General features: G+C 38.5%; 1 protein-coding gene across 1 annotated transcript in view; it reads left to right on the plus strand.

Annotated features, from left to right (window-relative positions):
* LOC6564603 (myosin-G heavy chain) overlaps positions 1–22,643 on the plus strand; it is a 50,140-nt gene extending 27,497 nt beyond the window's left edge. Inside the window, exons 3-7 of the mRNA XM_032738347.2 lie at positions 12,353–12,500; positions 12,808–12,945; positions 19,717–19,976; positions 20,178–20,270; positions 22,029–22,643. Coding sequence (XP_032594238.1) covers positions 12,353–12,500; positions 12,808–12,945; positions 19,717–19,976; positions 20,178–20,270; positions 22,029–22,133 — 744 coding nt within the window. The 3' untranslated portion in view covers positions 22,134–22,643. The remainder of the gene's footprint in view (positions 1–12,352; positions 12,501–12,807; positions 12,946–19,716; positions 19,977–20,177; positions 20,271–22,028) is intronic.
* The last annotated feature ends 3,341 nt before the right edge of the window (positions 22,644–25,984 follow it).

Consider the following 25,984-nt stretch of genomic DNA (forward strand, 5'->3'; position numbering starts at 1 on the left):
TATATATATGTATACACCTAATGGAATCGAAGACTCTTTAAACTTAATAATTCTCTTTGCAAGGGAATAATAATTTAGTAATAGCTTAACAAAATAGTTGAATTGAATTGCTTATTCATTTTATTGAAACATTCGTTAGCTACTTGGGATATTCGTTATGTTTCCTATGGATGCCTACCAAAGTGGAATGGCTAATGATATGCAGATTGTGCTCCACCGTTAATGCATCAGCCTCACTCACCACAAGTAACTTTATGCGGTTTATTGTGGTGTTAAGTGCGAAATTGGGGTCGTTGTCGGCGTCATCGTTGCGATAGTCAAGAGCAGCCATAGCCAAAAGCCGCAGTACCAACATCACAATGAGAATGGAAATGAGGATGTGGCTGCAACTGAATCAGCTGAAGCTGAAGCTGCATCTGCATCTGCATCTGCATCTGCCGATGAGAATGTTGATGTGAATAAGGTTGCTAGATGGGTTTTAAGGATGCTGTACGAGTATGTACCAGAATTTGCAACAAGGCTACGCAGTTGATGTGGCTGCCGCCGCTATTGCAAGTGTAATTTGCTGAATTTTTAATTATGACACATGGCTCCAAAGAGACAGCAGAGGTTAGACACTGACAGCAACAGAGACAGCCAGTGGGACAGGGAAAAGGACGGCGACATGTTGAGCTGTCATTCAGTAATCAGTGAATACTTAATCCGCCATGTTGCAATGTTGATTTGTCAGTTGCAGTAGGCTGCCTGGTTGGGTTGTCTGGCTGGTCGTCGGTTGATTGGTTGGCGAGGTTGGCTAGTTTCAACGAAAGCCGCTTAAAGGCTCACAGTAAATCAATTTTAATGAAATAGAGGCGTACTTAGATTGCCAAAGTGCTGTCGGCTGACCGAACAGATGTGACACATGATGGATGATATGTGGACTATATGGAAGCCGTTGAATACGCATTGAAATGATTGTATTTCATTAATATGTGAATACATAATAAGAAATAATTTCAATATATATATTTGCAAAGTTATGCTTTACATTCTTTTGTATTCTATCTGTGTATTATAAACACAAAAATCAAAAAACAAAAACATTTGCCAAACGAAAATCTTTTCATTACAAAAATGTGTTGTGTAATAACGAAATATCCTAAAGAAGCTAAGAGAAATACTTTCCATACTGCATTTGACAGGGTAGCCTGCTGTCTATCAGCGTTTAGTAGAGCATTCGTTCTTATTTAAAGCTGACCTGCCGTAACCTGATTGCCTGGTGTGAAATGTGCTATTGGCTCATATTAAAATAAATAGTTATTTCATTTTTATTTGTAACTTGTCACTGATGCGGTTTTTTGCCAACAGTTATATTGACAATTCTGTAAGTTTTTACTACTTTGCTGCACCAACTGCCATAAATCTGCAATGGATTATATGCGGGTTATTGGTTTACTGTGTTCTGCTGTTGTCCTTTTATTTTTGCTGTTTACAACAGTGGGTGTCCTAGTAAAATACAAACACATGCATATGTATATTGCTCTGACTGGCAATATTTATTTGAATTTCCCTTGCATTTCTCACATATTTTCAATGCAGCTATTGTGCTAAAATTCTCTCTCTCTCTCTCTCTCTCTCTCTCTACCTCTCTCTCTATCTCTCTCTTCCTTTATCTTTCTCTCAACTCTTATTGCGTTTGTGTGTGCGCTTGATTGTTGTGCTTCGCCTGTCGCCTATCTTTAGTTTTTGTTCTTGAGCGCAAAAGTATGCAATGAAAATAAACAAACGAAAATCTATCCCAATCGTTGATAAAAAAAAAAAAAAAAAAAAACCTTTAAGCAAAAAGAAGCTTAAGTCCAATACAATATAACAAGCATAGTTCAATAAATTCGTGAAGCGCATTCAAAAATTAGATGCCTTATGCAATACATAAATATGTATTGTTATCAGTTTTGTTGCAAGTTGAGTTTGAATAGAATATTAAATGAATTGCTAATTAAAAAACGATTTATTATAGGTATTCTATTTCCATATATATTTAATTGCTTAAGCTGTCATTAAAGTGCGAAAATGTGCTTCATCTTTCACTGGCACAGGCTATGGACATAGATGCTTGTGCACTAAATATATATATATATATATATATATATATATATATATATATACATATACATATATATATATTCCAATTATGCTTACCAGTTTGAACCCGGTTCGATTCAATTAAATGGCTCTGCCTTTTTTTTTTTGGGTAGTTTTTACTTTTTTGTTCAATAACAAATTTCGTTCAATTAATGCAATCGCTCTGACGCCTTTTTGTTGTGCATATGCATATGCATATGTGTCATACACACGCACACACACACACACACACATAGGCATGCTTGCATATTGACAAACATGAAGCTGTCGTCCTTGTTGTTTGCATATTGTTCACTTTTTGTTGAGCAGCGGCTTTTGCATGAGCCCAATCAGTTGATAGTTTAAAAACACACACAAAAACACACACAAAAGGAAAAACCAACAAACAGGAAACAAAATTGAAAAAATGCCAATAACAACAACCACAACAACAACATCAGCGACTAATTCTTTAACATTGTCGATGGACGTAACTTATACATATATAGATACACATATAGATACTGATGTCGATATAGATTATATACACATATGTATTATGCGTTTGTCACGATAGTCACACAGTGCCTCGACAGATATTAGATTCCGTTCCGCAGACACCCTTGCAGTGGATATATTGTTCGGCACTGAAGAAGTCGCGTCTCCGACCCCATAATGTATATCTCTATATAATATATATATAAGTATGTATGCATACTTGATCAGCCGGCTGGATTGGATCACTGTGTCATATAGTTGTTATAGGAGCATTCGGTTGGTCGACAGGTGAACTTCGGCCTGAAAGGGCATATAATCTTCGGTGTGCCTAAGATTAGATGCTGTGGCTTGTTACCATTGTTGTTGTTTCAGCAGCCACGTGTTGCATGTGACAACATTCGATGTCAAGAATTCCATATAATGCACGCGTACGCACATTGCATATTGAACAGAACAACAATCGAGAGCTGACAACTGAGAGCTGAAAAACAACAACTAAAATTGATGCGCAATGAGAAATGCAGAGATTCAGCATCAGGCGACTGTTGCTTAATGCCAGCATCAGCACCAGCAGCAGCATCATTTTTATTTTGCATTCAAATGATGTAAGGCAGTGAACACTGCACGTGTCAGCTTCAATGTATGAGGCTTCAAGAGTTGAAACGCCTTGCAGGTCATATATAATCAACATTAATGATTTGCCACATTTAGTTTTTTTTTAATATCGTCTGGGATAGGTGCGATTTTGTAATGGTTTGGCAGTAGTTGCAGCAACTAGCATAAATACATAGCTTAAGGCCCTGTCAGCCATGCTACAACAATAAGCTGTTCTCTATTAATAAATAAATTAATAAACTCCAATCAAACATGACAGCAATAAAAGATCTCTTAAGCATGTATAAACCCAATGTTTGAAACCTGAATAGGAACTGTAATTCCTTATCGACTGAAATTCAGTTTCGGAACTGGAATAGTAATTGAAATGTTCTTGCCAACCAGTTATAGGTACGCAATTATTATATAGTTGAGGACCAGTAAGCGGATCTGAAATACGATCCGGCTGGAAATTTGTGGCGTTTTGCAGAGGTAGAAAATGTGTGTTTTCTAAACAGTTGAAAGAACTTATAAATAACTTGCCAATATAAATGAGAACAATATGTATAAATGTTCAAATCAAAATTGAAAATTAAGTTAACTTTCCTTTTATGGCAAATATATTGCAACTTGAGGCTGTTGGCAGCACCAGCCATAAATACAATTATTGTCCCAAATTTGTTTTTGTTTTAGGTTCTCCACTTGTTTAAATTGAGCTACGGTTTGAGGGTTAAATAAAGTTAAATAATCGAATATTGGAATTCTCAACGATTTGGTGGCAAATTGTTTACTCTAACGTATAATTGATTGATTCAGAATAATAATTAAATTGCGAACCTATCTCTGTATCAGTTTCTATCCGCTGTTTGGCTGGAAAATAAAATTAAAACGTCACCATTTCTAACTGGCTAAAATTATATTTGGTTTGTTGAGCACATGAAACGAAAGTCAAAGCTTGATGTTGAAGTTTGTGGCATCAACTTTTTGCGTAACAAACTTTCACATTGTGTGTGTGTGTGTGTGTGTGTGTGTGTGTGTGTCTGTGTGTAAGTGCGTCTTAAACTAAATAAGCCCCCCCAACGAGCTGACAGCCAATGGCAAACGATGCAGGGACCCTTCTGCAACTCAAGTTGAAGCTAAAGTTGGAGCCGGAGGGGGAAGGGGAAGGTGAAGGTGAGGAGTAAATGGAGCTATAGCTGAAGTTCCCTTTCTGTTTTGGTTTCGGGTCCAGTTCGATGCTCGTAAATGTGGAACTTTTTAATAATTTCATACAATTCAAGCCCGCACCGGCCCCACTCTGCCCTATGACGTGGTGGCATAAAAATTCTTGGTGGTTTTTTATTCTGGTTTTTTTTGTTTTGTTTTTTTTTTTTTTTGGTTGTGCTTGTGCTTGTGCGCAAAAGTTTTGGCGCCTTAACTCGTAGTAAAATTGGGCAGCAAGCTGACTTAAATAATTGTTGCAAAAATATGTAAAAGGATGTTTATGCAAAACTATTGCCAGCAAACTCCATCAAAAAGCTAAATTTTTATTCAGCTTTTGGAGGTTTTCTTCTTTTTCTTTTTCTTTTTATTTTGTTTGCCACTTTGTAAGCAGAGTGCAAAAAGTAATCATGACTGAAACGGCAAAGATCGCAAAGAGTCAAGAAATATAAATCAAGGCATTACTTAAAGCAATGCGAACCTTATTGTCAGAACTCAATATTTAACATTCAACACTCAGAGGACACAAAGTGAAGACAGCGACAACGATTTCCTTTTCATGTATAATTTAAAAAGTTATTTAAGAGAAGACAAAGTTACCAGACGTCAAGAAATCAAATAAAATATTGCATAAAAATTCAAAGTGCGATACGTTTCAGTGTCTTTCACTCCAACAATTCTTCGCACTAAACAGAAAGAAAAGAAAGAAAAGAAAAACAAAAGGAAAGGAAAGGACAGGAAAGGTAAAAGCATAATCAAATGTCGAAATTTATGTTATCACGTGAATGAAATATTATGGAAAAAGGTAGCACACAGTTTGGAGCAGACTAAGTGGTTGTGCGAGCGGCAGACAACAAATGGAGTTGCATTGATGATACGCAGTTGCTGTAAACCAAAAAAAAAAAACAAAAAAAAAACAAAACAACAAAAAAAAAATCCAGAAATAATGTTAAAGAATAAATGAGAGCAATCGCATGGAATGTGACATGCATTAAAGTCAAGTTAATACTATACAAATGTAGGAAGTGACAGCGATGTTATCTCTCAATTTGTATGGGCTTCGCAGTTCTCTTGAGTTCAGGTCATATTCCAGATATGTATCTATATCTAAATATATATATATTAATATATTCTTACGCTTCAGCTTCAACACATCTCCATTTTTTCTGATAATTTTTTTGTTGTTTTTTTTTTTTTGTGCACAAGTTTTTGCCATTAAAAGTTTGGCGTGTAAATCATACTTAAGAGACGTACATGGCAATACTCCCCCACACACAAAAATGGGTCAAATGTGGAGACCACGAAAAAAGAAACATTTTGCCAATTGTCAACCAGAATAAATATATATGCGCATATAAAGTTTAAATACAATTCTAGTGCACACATTTCGAAAAGTATGAAAATGTGCGTATAGCTCAACAATATTTTTGATTGCAGCAACAGCTGCCAGGGCGGCAACATACACACACATCCACACACACACACACACACACACATCCACACACACACACACACTCTCATACATACACATATTTTGGGTCGCATTCACGCCGTCCGTGTAATATGGGGCTGACTAAAAAAGCTGTTGACAGTCACATGAATTGTAATTTACATTGGCCCAAAAACGGCATCGTAAACTCTTGTTGTTGTGTCTGGCGGCCATTGGGGGGAGTGAATGGGCGTGTGGAGTGCTTTTGTTTTTGGGCAATTGAATAAATCGCCAGGGATGCGACACAAACACACAGACTATACTCGTATTCCCTGTGCCAGCTCACTTCGAGGCCTCCTCCATTTGCGGGGGACTACCCCTGCCCCCAACTGACAGGCAGGCGCCGAGTTTGGTGCACATGTGCAAACTTGTTTTGGCCAATAATTTTGTTAACTAAGTATGTACGCGGATAGAAGAAACGAGCGTGTATATGAAAATTTATATGTACACCACCCATACACTTGGAGAACAAATCATTGTTATCAGAGTTGATGCAAACAGCTGCAGTTAAGCGAAAATCTTGGTCCAATCAAGCTCTTCACAAATATCTGGATATGTGTAACAAAAGCAAACTGTACACAAATGAGCAATATTTCACTATTATCGATATATGCATATTTTATGCAATTATTCTCTGGATCCGAATATTCCAACTAGGTCAGATTATGGCAATGTTGTTTGTACTTCAGCTTTAAGTAAAACCAAAAAAAAATCTCCACATTTTTTGGGAGTTTTTTTTTTTCATGCCTTATTCAAATATTTCATATCATGGAATTATTTACGAGTGTGTGTGTGTGTGTGTGTGTGTGTGTGTGGTGTGCGGTGTGCATATATAATAATAATTGAAATTATATGACATCCAATTGAGTTTGAAATGAAAACTTATTTCATTTTAAATACATGCAGCACTAATAAAAAATGTAATATGTGAATATTGTTGCTCATTTGTAAATGACATATGTGTATTTATACATTTATATATCAAGATAAAAATCCAATGTGCCAATTAAAAGTTCGAGTGCAATTTCAGTAGAGTAAATTTATATCCACTGAGAAAGAAGTTATCGACGAATAATACATTTCTCGTCGCTTATTTTACACAAATTGTGTTCTGTATATTTTTGGTTGTGGCATGCCACATGTGCAAAACTTTTCTGTGCATGCTTTCAAGCATATAAAACAGAATTTAGATTAAAAAAAAATTAGAAAAAAAAAAACGATAAACGAAACAAAATTGAACTTCTGAAAACTTTGACAACTTTGAGTCGAGTCTAATTAATTCCCCGTGCGAAGCCTATATCCATCCATTATTCCAATTTTGCATATTTATGAAAATCATAATAAAATAAATGTAATTTTTATTCGAGAGCAGCTTTTTTTCTCGATATGTTTGGATATTTATCAAATCAAATCTATGATCAATATATACTTTACGAGATCACTCTCTGAGAATGCACAATCTTGGGATAACTGCAGTTAACTGTAATTCTAGGTTTTGAAATTTATGTATAGCGTCATTGCTTTAAATTGAATCTTTTTTCCGTTCATGTTATGTTTTTTTTTATATTATTATTATCAGTGCATGTCAGCATTTAAATATTTGAAAGCAGGATTTTTGGCTGATGCAGCGGAAGTTAACGTGACTTTGCCATTGTTCAATTTGCGGTTAACTCGCACAACAAGTAATTGCGAGCAGGTAGAGAGACATAGTTTTATATATACATATATATGCACATATATATATATATATATATATATACTTTATATGTTTAATATATAATTACTAAATATAAATATTGAAACAGGGAATATTTGTGAACTAATTTTGTATATGTCAGCATAAAGCAATTGTCCGCACAAATTATAATGATGATTATTATGATAACAATAATAATAACAGAAAACATATTTCTCTTTTTCGGCACAAAATCTTTTTTGTGGCAAATTTGCAATTAATATTTATTGGCGAAAATATTAGCTTACTGTTTAACTGACACTGTGAAACAAACACATACACAAATGTTGAGATGTGCATTAAACAAAATTGTATAAATCAGCTTATTTGGCGATTGCTTTTGCTGCAGTTTGGCTTAGTTGAGTTTTAAATAGTTTTGTTAGCCGCAACACAATTTGAGTTACCTGAAACAAAATCGATGATTGTGTTCAGCATTCAAATGTTTCACTGTGCTCTGAATATAGCCAGAAACGCAATAAATGTTATATTAATGTGTGTATTTGTGTGTATTCGTATTGTTCTGTATGTTCTGTGTATGTTGTGTTGTTTGCGTTTTCCCATTTTCATTTGCGGTTTATTTAACCACAAAAACAATGGCAGAGCACTACGAGTACATATTATTATCGAGAACAACAACAAAAACGTATATTTGCTTTTGTGTCAAAGTGCGGACTGCAGGGAATTGTTGTTCTGCTCATGAAAGAGTCATCACACAGTTTTCACAGTTTTCACAATTTTCACAATTTTCATAGTTTTTCACATGCATCAGCTGACGTCCGCTCTTGTGTCACAATAACTATATACGCACCCCCCACAATATATATATACACACACACACAGACACACACACACACACACATCGCTTCACCTGTACACATTTCTGGTCTTTAGGTTCGACGTTGGCTGGAATAATGTGCCAACAGGAAACTCATTTTGTGGCCATTTTTCGCCCAACATTTATTGCAGTTGTTGTTGTTGCTGCTGCTGCTGCTGCTGCGACGGTTCAGCTTTGCGGTCTGTGTGCCACATGAGCCGCATGCCTCATACATACTCTACTCTTGCACACTCTCCCGTTGGCCTATCTAGACTGTCCAACAGTTTGCTAACTCTAACTCTTTTATGCAATAAGTGGCATGCCATTTAATAGACCACAATTTCGTTTGCTGCCGTTGGCAACGAGGTAACTGGCAATATTGCCAGCCAAGCAACAACAGCAACAGCAATAGCAATAGCAAGAGCAAAAGCAACGACAACAATACCAATAATGGTAATAACAATTATGATTACAGGCCAAAACCAACAACAAAAACAAACATTTGTCGAAACTAAGCCTTCTAATTGCACTTGTTTAATCACGTGACTCAACAAAAATGACGAAACAAACAGTAATAAACAAAATTGAAAGAAAACTGGAAGGGAAAACAAAGCAATAAAAGTGCTCGAGTTTTAGCTGTAATTGCTTATTAGTACCAACTCCAAAAAAATACAAAAATATATACATAAAAAGGTTCGTCTCATGTATTTGTATCGATTTGATATTATCTAAAGATCTATTAGAGAACCTAAATATACCACAACTATGTGTCAGCTGGCGATTTAAGTTTGGAATATGGAATATATTTAATAATATATTAAATGCTCTAAAAGCAGAGATATAAAGGCATTTTCGATAAGAGCATGTTTATGAAATGAATATCTTTTAAAGTCTTATACACACTATATATATATATATATATATGTATGTCATGAGCTCATTTCCAACAAATTGAACTCATAGCAATTTCGCACATATTTTTAATGGCGTATTAATAAAAAAGGAAGAAAAATGCCATAACTAAAAAGTGAAGTCGTGCGCACAAGTCGCAAATTAAATTTGACTCTGACACAGCACACAGCACACACCACACGCCACATGCCACACAGCACCTCAGCTCGAAGTTCTTGATCAAAAATCAGTCGAAATACTTGGCAACAAATATTTATTTGTGTATAGGCTTGTGTATACATTTAGTCTTAGCGTAATTGTTAATAAATTTGTGTACAGGTTGCAGCAACTTAAAGCCTTATGGCCACTTCACTTAAGAGCCTTCACTTTTCTTAGCCATTTCGTTTGGCAGTTGCTTGTGATATTATCGCCTAACAAGCGGAAAATGCCGCCAACAAAAAAAAGCAAAAAGAAGAGAGAAAAAATTAAACAGTCAGCCTTGCCACAAGGCAGCCAGTCGCCTGTCGCCTGTCGCCACCCACAGAGAAGATGAGACGAGTCTCGCAGACGCACAGCAATTTAGATATTGATTTAGATAGCGCCTGTAAAATACTTGTGTAGTTACGAATAAATGTATATATTCACTTGGCGCACACTGTCGCAGCTGGCATTCCACGGCAATTGAGGAGGAGGCGGCGGAGGAGGAGGCGGCGGAGGAGGAGGCGTGTGCTGGAACAGGAGGATTATAAGTAAGAGCAGGAGCAGGAGCAGAATTAGGAGTAGGAGTACGAATAGGAGTAGGAGAGTTGGAGTAGGATACTCGAATACTGGGATGGGTGGGCAGTTACTGGGTACTGGGTACGATATGCTTGTTAATGATTGTGGACAGCTGACTCGTAATTGGCAATAATGCCATGATTGATTTGACATTTTCATTCAATCATTAGCTTTTAACTACCATTAATTAATTGGTCTTCAATTGCAACACAAGCTTACACGCATCCAGTAAACAAATTTACCATTAATCATGGCTAATTACAAATTAATTGTGAATTGTGTTCTTTTCTACCAGTTGCGAGAAAACTGAATAACTTTGTTTTTCTTTTTTATCTTCCTTCGAAAGTTGTTGGTTCTTCAGTTATAAGTTATCTGTGCTCCCTTCGAGTGCTTAAGTTTCTGCTCTGATCTTGTTTCAAATCAATTTTCATATGTTAATATTCAATTGGAACAAAATGAAAGAGACCGAAATGCTAATTGGTACTTAATTATCTATATTTAATTTACTCATTTTGTTTGCTGTGATTTTATTTTAATTTTATTTTTATTTTTTGTAATTGCAACCTATTTATTTGTTATCCAATAGTCGGTTTTTGCAATTAAATTCATCTGGCCATCAATAAAGCGACTTATTTCAATTAAATTCAATTTAATTAAACGAAATTCACATTTTTGTTTTGTTTTGTGTTTTGTGTTTTTTTTTTTTTTGCAACAATTCCATTTAAATAATTAAGTCAAGTGCAGACTGTTGGCCATTTAACAGTAAACGGCTAACTGCAGTTACAACACTTTTGCGTTGATAAACCGTCAACCGACAACCGACAACAACAAATAATGGCTTCAATATGCAACAAATTGTAAATTGCGCATTGCAACAAAGTATGTTGATTGCAAAATGTTGCAAGAGTGCACAGCGGCACATAAATCAAAATTGTTTTACAAAATGCCACTCAACAAAACACTTTTCGCATTAATTTATTTACAAACAGTCGTGTGCCGCAATTAAGTTAATTTTGATTAATTATTTTTTGTACGTCTGCCAGTTGTGCTGAAAGGATTGAGATTGTTAGGGGATGGATGAAAAGGGAGTGGGCGGGAGGTGAGGGGAGGAGAGGGGATTGTGGGTTGTGGGTTTTTTCTAGGGGCATATTGACGTCGTCGCACAAGGCGACTAAACCAATTAGCCCCGGGCCCGGCAGAGACAAAAGTTGAACAATTGTCTACTTATGTGACTCCGACGCCGGTTTAGATTCAGACTCGGTGTCGTATACGCAATGCTTCAAATGTCTTAACCCATCCTCCAAGCATTTGGTACATGTTGTTGTTGTTGTGCAACTGTCGCAAAGATTTTTGCATTGCCATGCGGTGCGTTTGTTGTCGTCGCCTGTCGTCGCTAACTAATTTATATGTGCATATTAAATTAGCCCGAGCGGCGTAAAGTGAGTGTCGTGCTTGGCATTAGTTCACACCCCAAGTCACACACATAGCCACACACACACACACACACATACTCAGATTCAAGAGCGAGTTGATGGCTTTTATTATTTAATTGACAGTCTCAGGCGGGTTGCTTCCTGTGTCGCACGCCTCGTATACGCAATATTTCACTCGACAAATGAAAATGGAGTTTTATTCGTTGCCCAGCACTAACAAACAAATCTCTCTCTCTCTCTCTCTCTCACTCTCTCTCTGCCTGTGTAAATCTTAATTTGTGCTCTTGAACTGAACCAAACTGAATTTGAAAACTAGATTGAAAACTAGTTTTTCACATTGTATTTTTTGATATTTCAACGCAGTTTTATTTTTTGATTAAAAAATATCTGGCTCGTGCAATCTTTTGAGTCTTTAATCTTTAAAGACTTTAATCAATTCTGTTCTTCAACCGATTTATTTGTATACATATACTCTGACATCCAAGCAGGCGTGGCAAATGGACAAGATCGATGATTGCAAATCGATAATCGAGTAAACAAATATGTTGGCAGTTATATTATGTCAACATTATGCTGTTGCTCAATCGATTTACAAATTTAATGAATATCAAAATATTAATTATGCTTTGAGAGAAAATCAGTTGGACAATGGAGTAATTTGATGGAAGTGCGAAGAAAGTTAGCTGTGGTTGCAGCATGTAGCAATAAATGAATGCAGACAGCAGAAACCCAGCAACCTACCCCTGCCACCTAAGTAGTGCATTGTTTTGTTTATCACTTGGTGCGTTGCCATTAACAAATCTCCGTTCTTTCATTTGCAGCAGCAATCGCTGAGCAATACAAGTGCGGACAGCGGCAAAGGTGCAAAGTTTTTACTGCGAAAACGCAAATCGAAGAAGACACCAGCAGCAGCAGCAGCAGCAGCAACAACAACAACAAAAACAGTTGCTACGAATGGCGACCAGACAGGTAAGCCAAGACAGAAAACAATGGCAAACAATGGCAAACAATTTGAAAAGTGGCTTTAAGAGCAAATGGTGCAAAGTTTTCGAAATTGCCATCATTAGTTATTGTGTGCACTGAGTTTGTACTTTGCATTTAATTAATTGCAATTTGCAAGCAACTAATTTAATAAATATCTATATATATATATATAAATGTATTCTCACTTTCCCGCTCTTCTCCCCTCACCCCTCACCACTCACCCCTTTCCCAATTTTTCCCATTTTTCGCATTCCTTTGTTCTTTTGTCTGTGTGGGCCTCAACTATTTTCAGGCAAGGCGGATACGCAGCCTTCGATTAAATGCGTTCTGGTTGGCGATGGCGCTGTTGGCAAAACCAATTTGATCTTGTCATATCTGGAGAATCGATTCAATCCGGAGCATGTGCCGACGGCATCAGATATTTATAACGGTAAGTTGAGTACCCGGAAAATTACAAAAATTGTAAAATTGTGAAAATTGTGAAAACTGTGAAAGCGTTGATTGCCTGCCTGCGCGCGCCCTCTTGACGCGTAGTCGACTGACTGCGCTTTTCAACAGGTTTACTTAACAGCATTTTTTGGTGTACACACATACACACACACACACACACACACACACACACACACACATAAGCAGCAGGTTCTTCGCCGTAGCAGCCTACGACCTTCGACTGCTTGCAACCCTCCCCTGCCACCCCATTGCCGTCTCTGTGCCACGTATATGAATTTTTCATTCTGCTGAAAACCAATTTGTGAAATCTTTACTGAGTTTCCGTGTGAAGGATGCGGCGCTCGCTCGGCATTCGACTGTGGGCCAGTCTCAGCTGACGGAAGCAGGCGAAAATGATGTTCAACTGCCTGCAGGCCACGAAACCCTACCATCCATAACCCCACCCCCACCCCCACCACCAACACCACCCCCACCACCAACACCACCCCCAAGACACCCCCACCGCCTGCCAATCTCCACCCCTGCCTCAGCCCTGCGCCTCCTCTCCCCCTTTATGCTTCAGTGGCACTGCTAGGCAGGCAGGAAGGCAGCTTCATTTGACTTTCACTGCTTCCGCATTTGCGCTCTCTCATGCCATATGTAGGTGTGAGTGTGTGTGCGAGTGTGTGTGTGTGTGCGAGTGTGTGTGTGTGTGCATATGTATTAGTATGTTGAGCCTGGGCCTGTGTGCTATTCACGAATTTTAATGAACGGAAAATTGAAATTTGCGGTTATTCAGAGCAGCAGCAACAACAATGGCAATGACAACAACAACAATAAGAAGAAGAACAACAACAATCACAACAAGAAATAAGAAGCGCATCGCAACAGGGCCATAAAAATGGCAGACGCCTGTCGCCTTTGCCATCTTTTTACTAGTCTTTTATGTCAGCTTGTAGGCACTTGCATTGCAAGTGATTGAATTATGTTGTGCCATACACACACACACACACACACACACGCGCATACATACACACACAAAGCCTATGCGGTACTCCAGGCTGCTGCTGGTGCTGCTGTTGCTGCTGTTGCTGCTGTTGCTGCTGCCACTTGACGTCGTCCTGACTCTAATAAATTTTACATGAATGTGCACTTATTTCATGCCGCAATGCCCTGAATCCTGAATACAGAATTCTGAATCCGAAGAGTATTGTACCCTCTTTCCTTTTCCGATAGGGCTGGCAACCTTGCATCGTCCTCTAAAAATCTCAGCTGTAAATGTCACTTCACTTTAAGCGCTTCCCTTTTGCAAAAAAATGTAGTAAAAATCATTGTAATTCAACTTAATTATAATTTATACAAACAATATATATATATTAATATATTTTTTTTTTAGCTATAAGTGAATTTCCCTTAAAGTTCTCGTAATTCGAATTTGCAATGAAATCATGTCGTTGATTGATCTGTTCACAATATTCCTAGTTAATAAGTGTGCAATGTTCATAGCGAATCATCTGCTGCTTTTACCGTTGCTGCGACTATTCCTATGTCAATTTGCGTCAATTGCGTCACTTATGATTGGTTGCGTAGTTGCCCAAAAATAAAAATAAATTGAGAATGGGAATGGGAATCAGAATGTGAATGTGAATGCCGCCAACGCAATTCGTATATTGAGCTGAGCTGTCGCTTCGTTTCAAGTGCGTCAATCATACTTCCTGGTTCTTCTTCTTCTTTTGCGTCTGCTTCTTCTGCTTCTTTTCTTCGTCTATTCGTCTATTCCTTATGCCTTATCCTTGGTCAGTCTGCGTCATTTGCGTGCGTCTGCACCTATTACGCATACGCCATGTCGCGTCATTTGCCAAATGCCATGCATAACAAGCTCTCCTTAAGAGTGCAGCGCAGAAACATAATTCGCTAACCCATCCACACACACACACTCACACACACACAACGACAAGGAGCATGGCTTCCATATTTTGCATGTGTTTTGCATATTTGCGAGAGGCTTTGCATAGTTGCGCCACATATATATATATATATATATATATATATATATATATAACCCTTGTGCATAGTTTCACTAATTATGCAATTAGAGACTCACATCATGAAAATGAGTGGATTACAGAAAGACACACGGATATTAGAGAGTTGGCTGACATAGAGAGCGAGAGACAGAGAGAGAGAGAGAGAGAGAGAGCGGGAGACTGGAAGCTGATGCACTCATCAAATGCCATTACATTAATTGAATGCCCAACTAAGCGTTATCAAAATGAGCTTAATCTGACTTGCTTCAAATGATATGCATAAAAAGTGTGCGAGTGTGTTCGACTAGAAGATACTCTGTACATGTATGTATTTACATATATTTATATATATATATGTGTATAGGAATAATCACAAAAGTATTGATTTCAACTATATCTGATGTTATTTTGAGTGAGTAGCGAGCCTCTCATATGCGCTAACGAGTCACAGACTGGCTAATTGGCACTGGTGCTATTAACTGTATCCATTGCTCACTTTCTATTAAGCGCTATTGACAGATTGAGCAAGAGAGTGAGTGATTCAATGACTGACTGGCTGACTCAATTAGGTTTCAATAAGACTGCGTCAGCAGCAGCAGCAGCAGCAGCAGCGGCAGCCAAGCGATTGACTGACTTTCAAAAGCCGTCGACAAGTAACAATTACACAATTGCCTCGCTTGCCACGCACACACACACGCACACACACACGCACACACACACACACACACTCACACACACACAAGTAGGAGCTTAGCAACCGCTAACAACGCTTTGTCTTCTTTTGTTATGCGCCATTTGGCCGCTGGGTGGCGCTTTTCTCAGCCATTCAATGTGCAAAGTTGAGTTTTATTTGCTCGTATTTCGCATGTTTCTTTTCGCTTTTTTTATGTGACATACTTTTTTATAACGTGCATAACCAAATCGATAATCGATTAATAAGCCAATGCTGAGATGAGGCATGAAAACGACACCATCCCAAATTAGGCCCAATAGTATGCTACACTAAATTGCTGGCCAAATAAAAGAGAGAGAGAGAGAGAGAGAGAGAGAGAGATGCTCTCTCAGCGAGAAACGCTTTCATCGCTCTCCTAACATACTCTCAACTTTTGGATTTCGATTTGGATTTGGATTTGGCATGCCATTTAACGAAAAGCATTTAACATGCAATTGAGTGCTGGCAATAACTTTTTGACTCTACCACAGCAATGGTAAAAACATTGGCGATTTCAAGTCAGCTGGCAGCTGGCAGCTGATCCAGAAGAGGCGAGGACTATGCAAATAAGCTGCATAAGGTAATAGCCAATAAGGAACAATTGATGCAAAGAATGCAGACGGTCTGCAAGTCAAGTTGCAAGTTTGTCAGCCAGCCAGCCAGCCAGCCAGCCAGTTAGTCAACCAGCCAGTCGGCCAACCAGCCAGGCAGTTAGCCAGTGAGTTACTCAGTCAATCAGCAAAGTGAAGCTTCTCGTTCTTTTCCCAACGGCCCATCTGCTTATGCATTTGCATGTGTGCTGCATTCAACCGGCATATACCCTGTAGACGAGAGCGTGGAGGCAGGATGTGTGGCTAAGACACAATATTAATGTCTGCAGAGTCCACAGTCCAAAGTCTACAGTACTATACTATATATGTCTAGCATTAGACTAACATCCTTTGATGCACAATATCAACGCTCAAACACAGCTCGGAGAGATGTACCTACCAGAGAGTGCCCTGTTGTGTAAGAGTACCCTTAGTCTTCTGCACAAAACGCAGCAGTTAGCTGAAATGGCTAACTTGCTGGTTGGTACATCATCAAGTGTGGTTTGGAAGGTTCGTTCGTTGGTTGGTTGGTTGGTTGGTTGGTTGGTTGGCTGCTTGGTTGTTTGGTTCGTGCATCGTTGCACAAATGCATTCATGAAATTTATGCTCGCCAAAATGAAATATATTTTAAATGAGCCACGAGGGCGACCTTCGACGACCTGCTGATTAAAAACTCAGAGCGCACCAACTTTATTCACGCAGCGTAAACAGCAGCAGCAGCAGCAGCAGCAGCGGCAGCAGCAGCGGCAGCAGTTGAATTGAAAGGCAGTCATGATTAACTTTTAGATAGCGCCGCACACATGGGGCAAAGATGGGAAGAGGGGCAGCGATGGGGGATGGGGATGGGTGTATGGGTGGATGGGGGTAAATGTGTTTGGCAATGTGACGTGAGGTCAGATGTGCTTCACGGTGCATGAGAAACAAATTGAAACTCTCTCTCTCTCTCTCTCTCTATCTATCTCTCTCTCACTCTCGCGCTCTTTGCTCTATCTCTATCAGCTCCCCTGGCAATCCTTATCACTTTGCACGCGTTTCAAATAAATGTTTAAATATGAATGCACTGCACACACACACACACACACACACACACACATGTGTCTAACATAACGCTGCCAATTCAGTTTCCACCCACTTGAATCATCATTGTTGCAGGCTGCGAGTGGAGCATAAAAAACCAGCAAGCAGCCAGCATGGCAATTAGGAAATGTTGCTCTTGCTGCACACAAATATGTTGCATACTTTTTTGATGCGAAACTGGTTGGCTATTGTGTCATCTCCCCGTCCACGAGACCCCGACTACAAGAAAAGTGTTCGAGTTTAAGTATCTGGCGACATTTGTAGATATTTCCTACGCTATTCGTTTTATTTCACAGCAGATTACTGCACTGAATAATTCAGTTGAGAAAGATCAATCGAAAAGATTGAGATTTGAATGCAGTTCGATTTTCGAATTTCTGATTGATTTTCCCTTCGTTTTTTATTTACCTTTGTTTCAATACATTAACAATATTTGATTATAATCAATATATAATTGTTTTGTATCGAAAAAATAATTGATTAGAAACGTTTTTTATGGCAAATGCCGGTTTATGCAGACAGAGAGACTGGGAGAGAATGTTGAGCCTGATCAAGAATATATATTCATTATGGAGTTGGAGACGCCACCTTTTGACTGTTGCACACTTTTGCAGAATTATGGGTTCCAATATTATTTCATAGTAAGACTTCAAAATCATCAATATTTAAATATACAAATTTTGAAATCTTTGAAAATTATTATCTTTTTGAGATTACCTTGCTGAAAATCGGAATGAAAAACTAAATAAATACAAGCTTGGACTGCTTAGCCCAGGGGGTGGCAGGTGGATGGGTGGCATCGTGTGTTGAATGAAAAGCCACTTAATTACATAAGCCCAAGGCAAATACAAGTCCCAAAAAACATTTCATTCGCAGCTCGCAGCCACCAAATTGAAGATGTTGCCACATCTTGGCTGCGAGCAACCGCAACTCCACAGAATACACACACACACACACACACATGCATACATACATACATACTTAACCATATGCACAACATTACTTTGAGAAAGGGATGCCTGAAATAGCAGCAGCAGGTTATACACACACACACACACACACAATTATTTGGCTTAAGTAATTTCAATTATATTCGCGGTTGCTGCTTACTAGTAGATTACACACACACACACACACACACACACACACACACACACACACATACATACGTAATTAGATACATGCATACAAAAATATTTAGATTCGTAAATTTCTCCCGAAAATTATTTCCAGTCTGTTTTGCATTTGTTGCGATGTTGATGCCAAGCGAAGATGTTCTATTTATTTGCAAATTTATTTATACGAATTTAGATTTATAATTTGATTTTATAATTATACTTTGATTTTGATTTAAAATTGATTTTGAATTTCACATACAACATTTACAAGCAAATAAGTGTAAGAAAATCAAAGTTGAATATTTTAAAGATGCTTCGTTCCCTCATTGCTAAATCTGTGCGGAGTTTCTCAGTTGCTCAATCATGTATGCATGCGGTTGGTGGGTGGGTGGGTGTGTCTGCCACTCTCCCACTCTCTATCTGTGTGTGTGTGTGTGTGTGTGTGTTTGTAAGGTTAACAGCAACAAAATTGTGATCTTAAATGCTTGCAATGGTTTTTCAGTAGCATTCTCGCATTCTGCGTTCGTTGCCTGCGATGCGGTCCGAATATGTTAGCCAAAGGATTTGGCCCAATAGTCTCTCGGTCTGTCTCTGCCCGGCCTGGTCTGTCTAAAGTGAAGTGCACCGCAATGCAGAGTCGAATGCCACGCATAGTTGCCCCTCTGAGAGTGGCTAAGTGTGTGAGTTAAAAGCCATATTAATCCCTATGTGTTTCTCTCTCTCTCTCTCTCTCTCTCTCTCTCTCTCTCTCTCTGTCTGTGTGTGTGTGTGTGTGTGTGGATGAGTGGATGAGTGTGTCTGCGCTGAGATGTATGCTATGCCAAAAATTTGCACTTGCGTGGGCCTAGCCGGGAATGGGATATCTTTTGAAATGAAATTCCCAAATGGAATTCAATCGAAAATACCTGAGAAGTAATGCAATTGTTTGAGTGCCCGAGATACCATTTAAATATACACATATATAAATGTATATCAAATATATCATTTGGCAATCGGCGCTCGCAATTACATTTGCAACCTGCTGCGACACTTGTGCTTCTTCTTTCTTGCCTCTTCTTCATTAACAAAAAGCCTCAAAAACCAAAATAGCTACACGCGTGCACTTAATTTTAATTACAACACCGCCGGAGTCTTGCAGCAGAGTTGCAAATTACATACATACATACATACATACATACATACATACATACATACATACATACATATATATATGCATATATATATACAAATATATCGATGTGCTTACAGCTGAGGTGAATGTGAACGAGAGTCCCGTGCATTTGACACTCTGTGATACGGCCGGACAGGACACGTTGGATCCATTGAGGGAGCTCTCCTATCCGGACAGCGATGTGTTTCTCCTGTGCTTCTCGGTGGTCAAACCCGAAACGTTTGGAGCCATCAAATCGAAATGGGCACCCAAATTTGCCAAAACAAAGGCGGCCCTCATATTGGTCGGCACCCAAGCCGATTTGAGGAGCAATCTGAATGTGTTGAACAAATTACAGGTGAGTTTCCCCATTTCCCCATTTCCCCGTTTCATTTGTATTCCTTTTTTGCTGGTTTTTCTTCTTCTTTTTTTGTCTTATACATTTATCATTTGTTTGTGTTGCATGTCTGTGTGTGTACAAATTGTTAAAATATTTATGAAATTCTTATTTGATTTCATATATGTGCTTGGGGGCGTGCTGCTTTCCATGGATGAGCAGACAAATGGCGAGAAACCAATTTCATATGCCGACGCCTGGGACTTGGCAACAACAATTGGTGCCAAATACATTGAGACTTCGTCAGCCACACAGGTGAGTCACTGGATGGGTTAGTGAGTGAGTGAGTGAGTGAGTGAGTGAGTGAGTGAATGAATGACTGGGCAATGAATGTTGCTGCAATGTTACGATGTTACGGGATGTTGGGCTAGTCAGTTGGGCCTGCCCCATCATATTAATTAAAGCAGCAGCAGCAGCAGCAGCCACACAGACAGTGACTGTTGCCACAAACCTACACACACACACAGACGGAGATAGATAGATAGAGCGAAGGAGTGAGTGAGTGAGAACTGGCCCGCAAAGTCATTGCACCAGCAAACAGTAGCAGCACCAACAACACCAACAACACCAACAACACCAACAACCACAACAACCACAACAACCACAACAACAAACACAACTTAGAAGGTCCATCTTAAGCACGTCGAAGATTACATACACTAACAGAAGGGCATCCAACTGATTTCCAACTGGTTTAATTGCTTTTTGTGGTTCAAGCAAGAACTCATCTTCTGGCCGATCTGATGCTGACATATGTCAAATGTTTGCAAAGTGTCAGAACTGATATATATATCTATATATATATATCTAAACATTTGAACGGTTCGCAGATACGACAAAGTTAAAATACCCGCTGCAAGGGCATACAAATAATATTCAAGAAATCCTTTGGGCTGTCGCTGTCTGTATGCAAACACTTAAAAAGGAAACTCTGCACAACGATGACGCTTGGGAGGCGTTTGCCTTTGGGGCAATGTGCTTCAACACGCTGCTCTTCTCATTCAAAAGACACAAACACACACACACACACAGAGAGAGAGACAGAGACAGAGAGAGAGAGAGAGAGAGAGAGAGAGAGAGAGAGGGGGAGAGAGACACATACATATACAATAATCATAATTGTGCGGTTTTCGGGCTGGTTAGTATAACGGTAACAGCTTGCGCCTGGCAAAGCTGGCAATGCTTGCAACGTTAATGTTTTGCCGCAGCACAAACTTCCGAGTCCAGAATGGATGTGGAGTGGAGTGGCACAGTGGAGTGGCACAGTGGAGTGAACCAAAGCCACCTTTTTGTCAGCCGTGCATTGCACTCGTCCTTCCCAAAGGAGGCGCTAATGCTTACTGACTTTCCAAAGGAAGATGCAATTTTTTGTACTATACCCTGCCATATTAGGCATGCCACAAATGGGTTTGCCTCATTTGGCAACAGTAGCATAAACGGATCGTATTCAATCAGTATCAGACTTATCAGTATACAAATTATAACTATTCACAAATGGGAACTAACTTAACATCGAATATGTTTTGGGGTTTACAGGGTATCTGTGTGCTCGTACATTCCCAACTAGAGCACTGTGCGTTCTCTTTTTAGTGATAAACGAGACGACAAATTGCTTCAAGTGCAAAGAAAAAAAAATATGTAAAAAAAATCAGTGAGACGAGGCGGAAAAATTGCAGTGGAGCGCAGAAAAATTCGAAATAAATGCATCCAAAGTCAGGCGGCGACAAGAAGGACGTCTTTTTTTTATTATTATTTTTTTTTTTTTTAAATACATTTATGGTATTCTGTCAAATATACAGATTGACTTTAATATATATACGAATTTCATCATCAAATTAATTAAAGTGGCGGAATCCCAATGGGGTTTTATTGGGTCGATGGAAACAGACTCTGAGCAATTCGTTAGTTATGATTGTTGGCTAATATTGCAATATATGTTAAGTTGTATATAATTTTAGCTTCTGCATCTCTCATTAATCTTTTTAATGTTCTATTTCCATTGTGTAAATGCAGGATAAAGTCAAAGATGTGTTTGATACCGCCATCTGGGAGGGATTAGTGCCCACCACGTTGCCGCCGACACCTTCGTTCTGGAGAAAGCTTTTCTGCTTGGCCTAAACCGGACCCAACTGAATTCTAAATATTCATTGCAACTCGAAGAAAAACACTCAAACTTATTATTATTATTATTTTTTTTTTATTATCATATTTATATATATTACGCTATGCGCATATTTAGATCTACTTAATTATATGCATTATATGAAAATCTTTTAAAACTTACTCGTATATTATACATACAAACATAGATGTATTTGTTTAGCAGTGCTTTTGAAAAATAACTGCACTCGCACTCACTGACTGATCTATTCATAAAGTATATAACAAAAAAACTGAGAAAAAAAACAGAGGAGGGAAAAAGATAATGTTGCGAATATCATTACAACATTATTCTGATAGCAAAAAAAATTCTTTTTTTTTATGATTATTATTATTATTAAACAGTTTTGAATGCAAGCAACTGTTAATTATTGTGCTTAATTTTTAATGATGCTAATTTGTAATTTTTTATATAAAATTAAGAGCACTGATTAAAAACAAAAAAGAGTATGCAAGCGCATACATACATCGATAATCATATACATATATCATATTATATATATATATATATACTTGCATACAGAGCAAGCAAGCTGCTGTTACGTCATTCCATCCATTTAAGCATTAAGTTTTATATCTTTAAAATACCCTAGTTGTAGTAGTATGTCGACAACAAAACAAACAAACAAACAACAACAACAAAAGAATAAAATATATACAATACGAACTGTACAAGCAAAATTATGTAAATGCTCATTTTATTTTATTTTTTCTTCTTCTTCTCTCTTCCATTGAAGATGATGGAAACGTTCAAGGGGTAAATATGCTGCCTACTTACGTATGTATATGGAAAGGCCACAACCACAACCAAACCCAATGGTCTGCATGCTAATAGTGAATTGTGTGTGTGTGTGTGTGTGTGTTGGTGCTATTTCAATTTCTGTATCAATTTGTGGCGAAAATATTTTCGGGGATACGCATTTAAAGCGTTTTCAACAACGGAGAGATTCATGCATATGAATTACACAAATGCTTAACAGTGGATCGCCCACTCACAATGAATGCTCCAAATACATCAATCAACACATCTCGACGGACATGCCAGCAAAGCTTAACAGGTTTCGCTGGCTATTGAAGTACACATCTAAGTATCGTATCATCTTCATTACCTTCAAGGCAAATCAATAAAAGTGACTTTGGAGTCATCGAGCCGGATCCAGTAGAACGTTTGTCCAATAAACCAATTAACACATCTCCTGTACTTATAAAATTATTTCAAAATACAAATAGTTTTGCCTACTTTGCGGACGCCTTAAGTTATGCAATTTAATTTTTTAGTTTTAGTGTCAGCTGAGTTGCGACTATGGCATTTTTATAGCCTAAATCCATTAAAAAGGGGGTGTATGGGTTTTGTACGAATGTATGCTACACGGCAGAAGGAAGCTTCTCCGACACCATAAAGTATGTATATAAATATATATATATATATATATGTTCCATGTTCCATGTATATATATAGCCATGTTCAACTGTCGGTTAACAACACTGGGTAAAGGGTATCACGTTGTCTAGCTTGACTCGACATCAGCATTCTTACTTGTTGTCGAGGGGATTTGGGGATGCCTCTCGCGTTGCATGAATAATGCCCGATGTTTAAACCGTAAGCGTCGAGAAAAGTGCCACTGAAAAGAATAATAATAATAAATGCCGAAGGATAGAAGAGCAAAATCAACAAAACAACAACATTAGCGTAGACTTTTGCTAAAGCAAACAAAAGCGTGCTGCTTAACAAAACCAAAACACACGCACTCTGAACCTCACACACACACGCACGCACACTCACACACATACACACACTGACACACACTGACACACACACACACACACGCCCAACACATACATAGACACACTTTCAGTCGGTGCGATGAAATTTGAGCGAAAGTTAAGCGCAGCTTGCCAAGTTTTTACAGCTTGCACACCCAGAAAAAAACCACAAAATGAATTTAGTCGCGGAGAGAACGAACGTCAGTGAGTAAGTTAGTCTGCATGCCGCATGCAACGTGCAACTTGCAACTTGCAACTCCATTTTTTGGCATCAAGTGTTCTGTTGACATTGATGCCTTGATTGCAGCTTCAGCTGGCAGCAACGTTGCGGCTACAGCAAACCGAAATGCTCGTCAGCCCGCACATTCCCCAACTCTCTCACTATCTACTTTTTTTTTTTTTGAGGTAAAAAGGCAACGAAATTGAAATATTAATGCCGGGACAGACAGTTAACAAGTTCGGTGACAGCAGCACAGTCAGCTGCCATCCAAGTGCAGTGTAAACATTTTGCACATTGTCTCGCTGCGGATTGGGTGTGCCAGGGAGCGGTTGCGGTGATAGTGATGGAGTCGCGGTCGTGTTTGGGGTCGGTCGAGTGTCAAGGTGGCAATGGCAAATCTTGACGGTAAACAGTTCGTGCAACTGCCGACAGCAACAGCAGCAGTAGCAGTGGCAGTAGCAGTGGCAGTAGCAGTGGCAGTAGCAGTAAGAGCCCAAGTAACAAACAAGTTGCATTAAACTAAAGCCATTCTAAGAAAGTTGTTGTTTTTACTAGCACATTATATTACCCACACACACACACACATAAACACACAGACACACACACACGTAGTACCCAGACACATGGTATTTGGCTAGTATGAATGTTTGGGCAATTTGAAGTCATAAATTTGGAATTTACTTGACCTAAACGTCAAATCATAAGCCTTTCGAGCATGTCCAACACATTGCCTTGGCATCATTTGTGCCATTACATCCTCCAGGTCTACAACCCCGCCCACCCTCCGCTCTCACACTCTTCCACTCTTCCACCCTGCCCACTGCCACATGCCCAAATAAGAGCACTTAACAGCATTGCGCAGAGACGTCGCTTTATTAGGCCAAATATAAATCAATAGCCTAAAAGAAGAACATGGTCATGTCATGTTGAAAATTTATAGCCCTGCCACTTACGTGTGTGTGTGTGTGTGTGGGTGGGTGGGTCAGAGATGGGCCCAAATGAAATATCGACATGTGTGCAATAAATAAATAATTCATTTTTACACAATACTTGTAACTTGCAAAGTAAATGTTCAGAATTACACAAACGCATTTCAATTAATATATTTATATTATTTTGTTGTAATTCCAAAACACATTTTTCAATTTTATCCCACTAAAGATTTGTTTTCAACCCGCACTTGACTTCAAATCGAAATTTACATCAATAATTTCTTACACAACACGACAATAGGTAGAAAAAGAATTATTTTTTGTTTTATATTTTTCGTTTTTAGATACAATAAAGACATAAAGCAAATCGAAGAGACAAATAAAATGTAAGCCGATTGCAAAATTGAACAGAATGGATTAAGCTCCACAATAGAGAGTTGTTTATTTTCCATCATTGTTGGTCTTTTTTCATCAATAAATATTTCTGATGAATTTGATATATATATATATGCTTAATCGGATCCTTTTGCCAATTGTAGAGGCTGAATAGCGGAATATATTCAACGTTGGATTTTCTCTGACGCAGCACAAAACAAATGGAAGTCAGACAATGAAAATAAGGAAATGTATCGTTAAATGAGTGAAAATGAAAAAGAAAATCGGGGCGAAATCAATTCAAGTTTATAATGAAAAATACTACGTCCCATGCTGCGTGATCTGAAGAAGAAGAGATGTCTCTGTGTGTGTGTGCGTGGAATTTCTTTTCTTTTCAATTTGTTTTTGTATTTGGTATGATGCTTTTTTCTTCTTTTTGGGCAACTCTTTGTTTGGTACGTGCTCATAAAACCGAAGCCGAGCCAACAGCTGGAGCTGGAGCTGGAGCTGGAGCGGGT

Source organism: Drosophila grimshawi, unplaced genomic scaffold (assembly GCF_018153295.1).
Source record: "Drosophila grimshawi isolate 15287-2541.00 unplaced genomic scaffold, ASM1815329v1 contig_848, whole genome shotgun sequence".
Classification (NCBI taxonomy): Eukaryota; Metazoa; Arthropoda; class Insecta; order Diptera; family Drosophilidae; genus Drosophila; species Drosophila grimshawi.